Genomic DNA, 9,867 nt, shown 5'->3' on the forward strand with positions numbered 1-9,867 from the left:
AAACACCAGTGAACTTAATTTTATGTTTTTTATTGAGACTTTGTTCTCAGTCGAAAAAACTTGACCTGATTGTTAGAGTGCTCCGCTTGCAGGACACTGACTTCATTCAAAAGTCAACGGCCCATTGCTGCAGTGAGCCAGTAAAAAACAAAACAAATACCTGAACATCACAGAACTTAGGCAGACTTAGAAGTTATCGCCAGTGGTTATAAATGTTGATAGTGACGATACATAACAAATGTGTGAGAGGAGAAAACTTTAAGGGAGCAGTCATTTTTAAGAGCTGCTTAATGAATTTTGCTTGGCACACAAGTGAGTTAGTATATGAGCTAAACCAAATAATACTCTAACATAAAAAATACAGTAAAATCAGTCTTCAGAACAGAAGTAACATATGTACACACAATCACATGCACGCACAATAAATGATTATGAAAAAAAGAACAGAGGGGAAGCAGCTTTTACGATTCAACCAAGTGTCTCTTAAGGCTAGTATTAGATTGGATCAGCCAGGTGGACATCCTGTTGTTCTTTAGGTTCTGAGGTAAGATGGCAGAGGTGATCCAATCTAGAACCAACTGTGCCTCAAACTTAGTTTGAATCCTTCATCTTTTGCAAAAGCCTCAAATCTATGTTTAGAACATAGAGTTTGTGACATTATGGAGCAGAAAGAAAAAGTTGCAAAGTGTCACTAAAACGTTTTATTGCACTGAAGCCAAATGGTCCATGTGATTATTAGAATCTAATATGTTGTTCTGGTTCCAAGCAACCATATCACTTATGAAAACATGTTTTTTTTTTAACTTGATGTACTGAAGGACATCCAAGTAGATAGATAGTAGTGTTCTCTGTTTTGGCCAAATTACACAGCCCAGTGCATTTGAAACAAAAACAAAAAAAACTGCAAATCTAACAAAAATAAAAGATCAATTTCTTGCACAGGCTATAAAGAAACAGCAAAGTGTGGGAGAAAAATCAAATAGAGTCAAATAGGAAGATCAACATATTGATAAAGCTTACAGATGTAGGATGTTGTTATATGGATGATGAGACACATTCGAGAAATTAAATAAATTATTGTCCGTGGCGCAGGATTAGGTGAGCTCATCTTGTTCTACACTCTGTGGAAGGAGTCATCAGTGTGGTGAAAAAACACAAGATGAGCACACAGTCTGTCTGTGGAGGCAGCTGGGTGTTAGAACTCGTCGTGTCGAGTCAGAGCCTCCCCAAAGTCGGTGGCCTGGCTGCCAACAAACAGGTCGTACTTGTCGACGATTTCTTCCTTTGTCAGACGGCCATCCTGTGGAGGAGGTAAGAGTCAAATTTAGCTCCCACCGTAATAAAAAATTGACTCATTTCTATACTGTGACCAGCTTATGCGTTACATACTTTATCTGCATCGGACTCGTACACGAGATGCTTCGCTTCGGCCTCGGCATGGTCATAGTCACTGGGTAGGATCCAGTCTCTGGTCTCCTCCTTGTCCATCTTCCCATCTTTGTTTTTGTCTCTGAATTCAGTGAACTGCTCCTTCTCAGTCTTCACCCACTCAGGCTCTGTGTTGTCTCCATCCTGGTTGTACATGTCGCCTGGAACAGGAGACAACAAAACAAAGGATATTAGAGGTGATAGTAAGGCAAATACAGTATTTAAACTTCCAACATATTTCATTGTGAATAATGTCATTAACCAAGGCAAAGTTGTGCATAATTGTGATATGAAAGGAAAATTCATTCAAAAAAAGTTTTCCAAAACATTTTACAAAATAAAAGTCCCAGAACTGTGATGTGCAAATTTGATTAACCCTCAGTTAATCAAAATACTACAAAGACTTAATGCATAAAAAAGTACTAATACTTTTTTTTTTTTTTTTACCTTACTTAAGTAAAAGTTTTGACTATCTATACTTAACTGGGCTAATTATTGTTAGGACAACTTTTCACTTCCATTACTTACATTTTAATGCAATTTCCTGTACTTTGTAGCCCTTACATTCTAAAAATAGACAAATTCTTTCTATTTAATTTCAGCTAGATTTGATCAAGTCAATGTTTAAAAAAGAAACTATCCAGATGGTTTGCTCCATCTAGATGGTGAGGGGGGATTGTGACCAGAGGCGGTACTGCCAAGTAGTTTTTACATGAAAAATAAAGAAAAAAACCTGGAGCATATGAAAATGAAGAAGAGCATCATGTGAGTAGTTTAGCGTGAAGGTGTTTGTATCAAGGGCTATATAGCTATATTGAGCCAAATGTGCTAACCAAAGAAAGGAGTTTGGTAGCCAAGAAAAGCAGACTTATAAATCCATGTAATTGGAAGGATTTTTAAGGTGACTCGATGCAGAGTTGCATATGGCATTGACTATAACATCTACGAAGCACATAGTGTGATCTTTCGCACTATTAAAATACTTAAATCCAACCAGTCATTGTACCTTTGTCTTTATGAATCATATGTTAATGCCCAACAGTACACATAATAAGATTTACGTTTTACTGAATAGTACCAATTTTTAATAAGCATAAATGTGAGTGAAACATGTAGGATTCTGAGTCTCAATTTTTTCGACATCTTAATATAAAACACTGTAATTGTTATAGCCTGTATTTAACTTGTTCCTTTCTGTACTTGATGGAATTCTCTTCTTCTACACATCAATTCAACTTTTTAAAGCAGTTCAGAAACTAGTAATTTAACACTTTTACTTAAGTAAAAAGCTGAAATAAACACTTTTGTTTTGGTTAAAAAAACATAAATACTGTTGACACCTCTGTTTCTCTAGTCCTACCAACTGCTTTTAATGAGGCACAACTATCTAGCCGCATAAACCATCATCTGTAAAGATATTTCTGAGAGTTCAAAGTGTAAACAGGCTTTAAGAACTCACCTATGTATTCATCCAAATCAATCAAACCATCACCATTCTTATCAATGTCTTCCATTGTTTCCTACAGAAAAAATTGGAGATGTAAGCATGGAGAAAAGTCATCAGTTTAAACCTGTATGAGAGTGAGACTCACCAACACCACAATGTCTTTCATGTGATCATATTCTTCAGGGTGAAGAAAAGCTGTGAACTCCTCCTTGTTGGCTTTCATGTCTTTATCAAGGTCGGCCATCTTGAACCTCCTTTCATCACGAGCCATCATCTGCCTGTAGCTGAAGCCGTCTTCTGGATCGGAATCATCTGTAGTTTGAAAGACCCATATTTTCATTTATTTTTTATTTTAAACTACTGTCCAAGTTTAGGAAAGGGAATGCTTCGCTAAAATAGTTTCCATAGAAAATATCTGAAATGTTTAAACACCGCAACATTAATTACCAAGAACGTATCCATATGTGGCATTCTTGTACTCTTCCCAGGACACCATTCCATCCCCGTTGAGGTCATGGCTCTTCCACTGTCTATCCACATCGTCATAGATCCACCTCTTCTGCGCATGCTTAATCCACCTCTTCATCTCCTCCACTGTCACAAAGCCATCTTTATCCTCATCTATGCGTTCTACCAACATCCTGCAGAAAAGTTTTTAACAACACAATTATACTTTGAAGAGTTTAAGAAGTCAAAGAAAAGAGCAAACATAACATTAAAGGAAACGCATAAAAGCATGATTTTTAATTGCTATAGTTACTTATGACTGTTAAAACTTACTGAATGTATATAAAATAGGTCTAAGATTCTTACCCAAGCCTCTCTTTGCTTTCTTCTGGTGTGAGTTGGTCAAAGGTCTTTGCCTCATCTTGTCCCAAAAAGGCTTCGTGGTCATAGTCAAAGTTCTCGGCATCATCGTGCTCTTTGTTGCTCAGAGGGTCATCGTGGTGGATACGGTCCTTTTTTTCCGTGGGTTTACTGGTGGCGTAAACAACGCAGAGAGCGAAGCACATCACAAGCGGTCGCAGCTCCATTCTGAGTTTGTTCAAGCGCTCTCTGCAACAGATAATAAAGCAGAAGTCACAGGAAAAAAAAGGCTGCAGTCATTGTTCAGTCTGATAAAAGCGTCAGCGCATCACTCTTATTTTGGTTTAAATTGTACTTTTGGAAGATAGCACACAATCTCGCTGCACTTATCTCTGCTTTTAACCCAACGCTTCAGAGGACAAGAGTATAACCAAGACTGTACCCAAATACCAAAGATATTGTTTATCTTTTTAAGTTTATACAGTCCTCATATCTTCTACATTTAGTGCTAGGATATAGCAGGCAATATTAAATATGCAACTCAAATGAAAAATTGTCTTATGCCAACTGATCGAGTTGAGGTGACAAACTAATGAGCATGATTGATTTCTTAAAAAAAGTCAGGCAAGCAGCTTTAAAGATTATTGGAAATAATATTTTATATCAAGAAAATATAGATCGTTGAGAAGGGTCTGATCTGGCTTTGCATTAAAATAAAAGACAAAGTTAAAGTTTAGTGAAATAAACACAGAAGGGGGGTTAGATTAGCATTTGGAAACAATATTGCCACTGGAAACAGAAAAGTGCAAAGTAAAACCAAAAACAAAGGTAAAGCTAATTAGGTTCTGCAAATCTGTCCATATATGCAAAATCATTAATAAATCGCCGGAAAACTAGTTCTAAAATCAAATAGACTATGAATGATGGAAAGTGATAGTTTACAATTTAAAAAAAGAAAAATAACTTATTTGTAGGATAAATATATCTGTTCTCTGGCATATTAACCTTGGAAAATGAAATAAAGTAAACATTACAATGCTGATAGAAACTGTCTGGAATCTTTCTTGAGAATTATTTCGCAAGTCTTTTTGCTTGTATTCAATGTTTCTAAAGTAAAATCTAACAATTTGACAGGGTATCAACAAAACCAGAAAAGGACCGTCTATAATGCTCTGTATTTTAATTGTTGCAATTGCAGAACTTAAAACTTGAAATAAAGAAATATAAGAATCTGCCACGTTTGTAATCCAAGTTCATAAAAACAGTCAAGGCCAATATTAAGGTACAGCATTTAAAATTGGGAAATTGTTGTAATTCTATTTACATAAAAAAGACAAAATCTGTAATCTAAAATAAAAATTCTTCTTACAATTTGGCTTCATTTAGTTATTTCTTTGAGATATATTAATACAAGTTAAGAGAGGGTTATTGGTGGTTAAATAACTTGATGGAAACCTTAATTCAAATCAGGCTCAGTACTGTAGAAACAAGACAAAAACAAAAAACATTAAAAAAACAACATTGTGATTTAAATAAACAGGTGTTGTTGGTCTGACTGCTACCATGTCTGACCACTTTCACTGAGAACAAATTTAAAGCTCAGCCAGATTCTGCTTCAGGAAAAGGAAGAACTGAACTGATGTGAAACACATTTATGGTTTATAAAAATCAAACCTACCTAAAAATAAATAAACAAAGAAATAAATAAAGAAAGAAAGAAATAAAGAAAGAAAGATAGATTACTTAATTGTTCCACTGGCTCTGGTGTTTCCAATTTAGCTATTTATCTAACATACAACAGTATTGTGACTAATAAGGACAAAATATTTAGAGGAACAAATATTTTATTTACTATTCATCCACTTTTCACTTCAGACAACTACCCTCATGCAGCTAAATAATGGCACTTAGAATTTCCAAAAACTTATGCCAACAGTTAAAGTTTTAAGTTTATTAAGGTATTTGTTTTACAAGCAATAATACGTACTGAAAAACAAAAACACAACGTAAAATAAAACGTTTTTCCCCCCTAGAACTCTCTTCATTGGGTCGGCTATAGAGTCATAGATTAATGTTACCATAATGTTTAAAACGTCCTTATTCGCACACAGTGGGTAGTTTCTTTTGTTATTATAAATATAGCGGATTACAACAGACCGTTATTTTCAATCCAAGCAACAATTACAACCAAATGCTGGTTTATCCAGTCTGGCTAACACAGAACCTCTCCTGTTTTACCCTCAGTCTTGCCATTTCCATCCTTAAACCAGTAACAATTAATATCTGTATTATAAATCATAGCATTTTTTCAAAAATTGTTACTCCACAATTTAACTCAAAGTAATTTATTTCATCTTATTCCATAATTTAGTAGGAAAACTCACCGGTTTCCTGTCTGGGAGTTCGTCGTTAACGGTTAAGGCCCGCCCCTAGGAAACACTCCCATGCACTTCCTGTGGACAAGCGAGAACTCGACCAATCAGGCTTCGAGAAGGCGAGTGTGATGTCGCCGTCTGATTGGTCCACTTCAGGGGAGCACTGTTGATTGGATTGGCCGAGAACCGCCACGTCCTCAAAGTCAATAACATGTAGTTCATTCATAAAGTGAAACTATTTAGAAGCTTCTTTGAATAGAGAAAACTATTCCTTGATAAATAAATAATAGAAAAAGATTATTTTGTTTTATGGCCCTATGCTATATACAAATTTGTCAGTTCAATAAGTAAACCTTCCGAATAAGCATTTTGGAGTCCTCTTGTGTAAAGGTTATGGTAAATTGGTATATTAATCCAAAATAAAGTTATAGAATATAAAAAAGTATTCACATTGAAATAATTTCTGAGGAAGTAATCGACCAATCGACCAAAGCTGAAAGCTGTAATTTTGCATTGTTTAAATCAATGTACTGAAGTAGCATTCTTCTTTTGATGTTTTTCTTTCATTGGTCAATTGATGGTGAAAAAAAAACAAATGACAAAATATACAACTCATTCTTAGGAAACATTGATTATAACTAACAATAAAAATGCATTTTTGGACCACAATCATCTACCCTGAAGTAACCCTAATTTATATACTATGCTTTCATAGGTAAAAGCAAATAGCCAAACAATATGGGAGCATCAATTTAACGTATTTGCATTAAAATATGCGTTAATGGTAGACTTGTATTGAAATAGATATCCTATTTTATATTGTACAATGAGTCAATTAATTATGGTGCAAAAGATACTTGGCGTTTCGGTGCATCAGATGTGGGCATCAAAAGCCCTGAAACTTGATCAAAACAGCAAAATGTAAATATACATACAAATTTAAATGAAACAAATTCAGGATTTAGCCGGTGTATTTGAGAATTTCTCTTTTAGATATTCAGCAAAAACTGTAGTTCAATGTCTTCTGCAGCTGATTTCCTTTTAGAGATCTTTAAAGTTTTTCTGTTATGCGTTAAGTGAAAAAAAGAAGGCTCAAAGTAGAGGAGGCATAAAAGTATTTTCCTCAAAAATTTGTAACAGATTTTCAATTTAAAAGAAAAACAACTTCTGTTTTGCTGTACAAGTGTATAAACATATAAACCAAGTCCTTAAATGTGCGTCTGAAGCAGATTCCTTATCCTCTCTAAGGGAGGCACAATATAAAATGTCCATCTCAGCCCATTGCAGAGTCCTCCAAATCTGTGTTGTTCCGACTTTCTTCTATCTTGTTATGTGTGTCGTCTTCCTCAGCTTGATTAGACAAACAGGTTGAGTCTTGTGTTTTGTCATCATGACCTTCTGCTAGGGAACAAAAAGGCAATCTTGACTTTTTAGCAATATTATATATTACTTATATTACTACAGGCATTACTGTGATTTATTGCTGATAGAAAAACAAATTGGTTTAAACAGCTGATGAAATAAACACTCAATATAAACTCAATTTTGCAACAGATTAGCATAAGCATTTCTTTAAGAGAGAAATCAAAGATTTTTTTAGTAACTAAAAACCAGATAATCTGCCTGACCTGTAACCACGTTACCCTCCTTTTTCTCAGTGAGGAAGATTCGCTGCATCCGCAGCTTCTTCACTGTGTTGCACATGTATTTGAGGCCAGGACTGCTGGTTGCTTTTCCTGCAGGAAAAAAAAAAAAACACAATTCCACACTCCTTTGAGCATTACTCATTTACAGAATAAATGATGGGCATTTAAATCACTTGAGCAGATTTTCACCTTTTTTTGGTTCCTCTTCAAAAAGTACACAAGTTCCCAAAGTGTCTGAAGAGAGGATAAGATGTTAAGAATATTTCACTTTACAGTATGCTTTTAAAAGATAAATGTTTGATAATACTCTGAAGATGTTTTTTTTTTTTTTACATAATCTATTTTTCTAACACTTTGATAAATACAATTTTTAAAGCCTACAAATAAAGATCAAGGCAATTAAACAAAGTAATAAAATCAGCTTTCATCTCAAAATTCTGACTTCCCTTCTACGCCCATTTTCTTTTCAAATATTGACCCTAACATTTTAGCTCAGACTGACCCTTCTGGAAAAAAAAGAAAAGAAAAAAGAAATCTAGCAAAGTGGGCTAAATTACCACTATAATCACTAAAAAGAAATCTTAAAAAAATTACCTGGGAGTGGTGTGGATTTTACAAATACATACATACATACATACACACACACATACATACACACACACACACACACACACATATACATATATATTCTATGTTTGCTCTTACCTTCATATTCCCCTGCAAATACATACTGTCCAACTTGCATCATGGGCCTTTCACTGTCTACATCCTATATAAGATATGCAGGAAAAATAAAATTGAAATTCTGAAGTTTATAGAGTTATCCAAAATTTACTTAAATCCAAAACTGAAATGATCATAAATCATTTAATAACCAAAAGCTCACCAGTATCTTACAAGTGCTTTGACACTTGGACAGAAAGTCATTGTTGATTATTCCAGAGAGTTCCACCACAACAAGCTGCTCCTACACACAACAGGGCAAATTAATGTGCTGGAATAAGGAACTCTAGTTTACAGTAAAAACAACTTTTTGTAATGCATGCATACAAAATAAACCTGAGAGGACATGCAGTTTTGTAATCAAGTCTGGCAAAATTGACACTTAAGTTAGAGCCTGAATTATAGCTGCAGATTTGGAGCTCCATTAAAGGGTTATTTCACAGCATTCAATAACTCTGGATAACCTTTGATTTGCTTTACCTACAGTTCAAAGATGGATGATTTGTATCAAACACGTTGCATTTTCTTAATTTGATAAAACTAATTAAGCGTTTTAAAAGCGCCTTTGGCTTTTCACCAGCTTAACATAGGATTATGTTGAAAATCTACAATAAAAGGTCGTCAAAAATTGGCATAATTGAACAGGTTTCATCTCGTTATAAAACCTTTATTCACATTATTAATACCATGGAGATTATTTAAGAAAATGGTTTTTTAATTTGAAAAACTGGGCAAAATTTTTATTAAAAAATCTGGTTTCACACATAAAAAGGCTAAATTGATTTTCAGAGGATGAACTGCGTTTTGCAGAGTGTCCAATGCGTCTCTAAATATCCAAATCTGGTTTAAAACATTAAACGCATTTTAAATTTCGCGCAGATTAAGTGACGTCACGTTCACTAATTAGGAAGCTACGAATCGGATAGCAACTTTAGCATCCAAATGTAAAAACATATAATAAACATTCACTGTGTAATGAGAACAAACGGTCAAACAATTCTGGAGTTATGCTCAAATAACATTCGTTTATATAACGTGAACAAAATGCAACAAACAATACAATAAACTATTAAAAACTAACATTATCCAATTTCTTTGGCTATTAGCTGCGTTAGGCTAACAACGTGACTACTATCTAAACAAAATGCGATCAGTTACTGTGATTAATACCTCTTCTTCCCATTCATCTTCCATCTTCAAACACTTGAAGTAGAGCAAAGATATAACAGATTACAGAGATCACAAGCTATCATGAATTGTAGGATTGTATTGTGATAAGTACGGTGGCCGAGAGGAGACTGTTTTTGTAGGCGAGGAACTCCAAGTGACATCTTAATCCACTAGAGGTCACTGTTGTTTCGTTTTTTTTGTTTTGTTTTTTTTTCATAAAGGTAAAATGATGAAAATAATAAACCGTGGTTTTGTACATTTCCTATTCTAA

At 34.4% G+C, this 9,867-nt stretch overlaps 2 protein-coding genes across 4 annotated transcripts; both read right to left on the reverse strand.

Annotated features, from left to right (window-relative positions):
* Window positions 1–16: 16 nt before the first annotated feature.
* On the reverse strand, window positions 17–6,216 carry LOC107090546 (calumenin-B). The gene is made up of 7 exons (XM_015383975.1): window positions 6,067–6,216; window positions 3,689–3,931; window positions 3,323–3,516; window positions 3,021–3,187; window positions 2,888–2,948; window positions 1,390–1,589; window positions 17–1,300 (listed from the first exon to the last, which is right to left on the reverse strand). The coding sequence occupies exons 2-7, from the start codon at window positions 3,907–3,909 to the stop codon at window positions 1,196–1,198; spliced, it is 948 nt and encodes a 315-aa protein (XP_015239461.1). The 5' UTR covers window positions 3,910–3,931; window positions 6,067–6,216; the 3' UTR covers window positions 17–1,195.
* Window positions 6,217–7,155: 939 nt separating this feature from the next.
* Window positions 7,156–9,748, reverse strand: gtf3c6 (general transcription factor IIIC subunit 6). Of its 3 annotated transcripts, none has more exons than XM_015383976.1 (6): window positions 9,597–9,748; window positions 8,590–8,670; window positions 8,409–8,472; window positions 7,893–7,937; window positions 7,686–7,793; window positions 7,156–7,458 (listed from the first exon to the last, which is right to left on the reverse strand). In XM_015383976.1, the coding sequence occupies exons 1-6, from the start codon at window positions 9,618–9,620 to the stop codon at window positions 7,331–7,333; spliced, it is 450 nt and encodes a 149-aa protein (XP_015239462.1). In that variant the 5' UTR covers window positions 9,621–9,748; the 3' UTR covers window positions 7,156–7,330. The 3 variants fall into 3 exon arrangements, with proteins under 3 accessions (XP_015239462.1, XP_015239465.1, XP_015239466.1); XM_015383979.1 differs by having other exon boundaries at window positions 7,156–7,455; window positions 9,597–9,747; XM_015383980.1 differs by having other exon boundaries at window positions 8,590–8,664; window positions 9,597–9,735.
* Window positions 9,749–9,867: the final 119 nt, after the last annotated feature.

Source organism: Cyprinodon variegatus, unplaced genomic scaffold (assembly GCF_000732505.1).
Source record: "Cyprinodon variegatus isolate N-32 unplaced genomic scaffold, C_variegatus-1.0 Scaffold299, whole genome shotgun sequence".
Classification (NCBI taxonomy): domain Eukaryota; kingdom Metazoa; phylum Chordata; class Actinopteri; order Cyprinodontiformes; family Cyprinodontidae; genus Cyprinodon; species Cyprinodon variegatus.

Coding starts and splice junctions, on each gene's coding strand:
- LOC107090546 (XM_015383975.1), bottom strand. CDS start 3,909: ATGGAGCTGCGACCGCTTGTGATGTGCTTCGCTCTCTGCGTTGTTTAC. Junction 3,517..3,688: donor GAAAGCAAAGAGAGGCTTGG/GTAAGAATCTTA, acceptor ACTTTTCTGCAG/GATGTTGGTAGAACGCATAG. Junction 1,590..2,887: donor TGATTTGGATGAATACATAG/GTGAGTTCTTAA, acceptor CTCCTGTTCCAG/GCGACATGTACAACCAGGAT.
- gtf3c6 (XM_015383976.1), bottom strand. CDS start 9,620: ATGGAAGATGAATGGGAAGAAGAG. Junction 8,671..9,596: donor AAGATGAATGGGAAGAAGAG/GTATTAATCACA, acceptor TGTTGTGTGTAG/GAGCAGCTTGTTGTGGTGGA. Junction 7,459..7,685: donor GGAGGGTAACGTGGTTACAG/GTCAGGCAGATT, acceptor TTTGTTCCCTAG/CAGAAGGTCATGATGACAAA.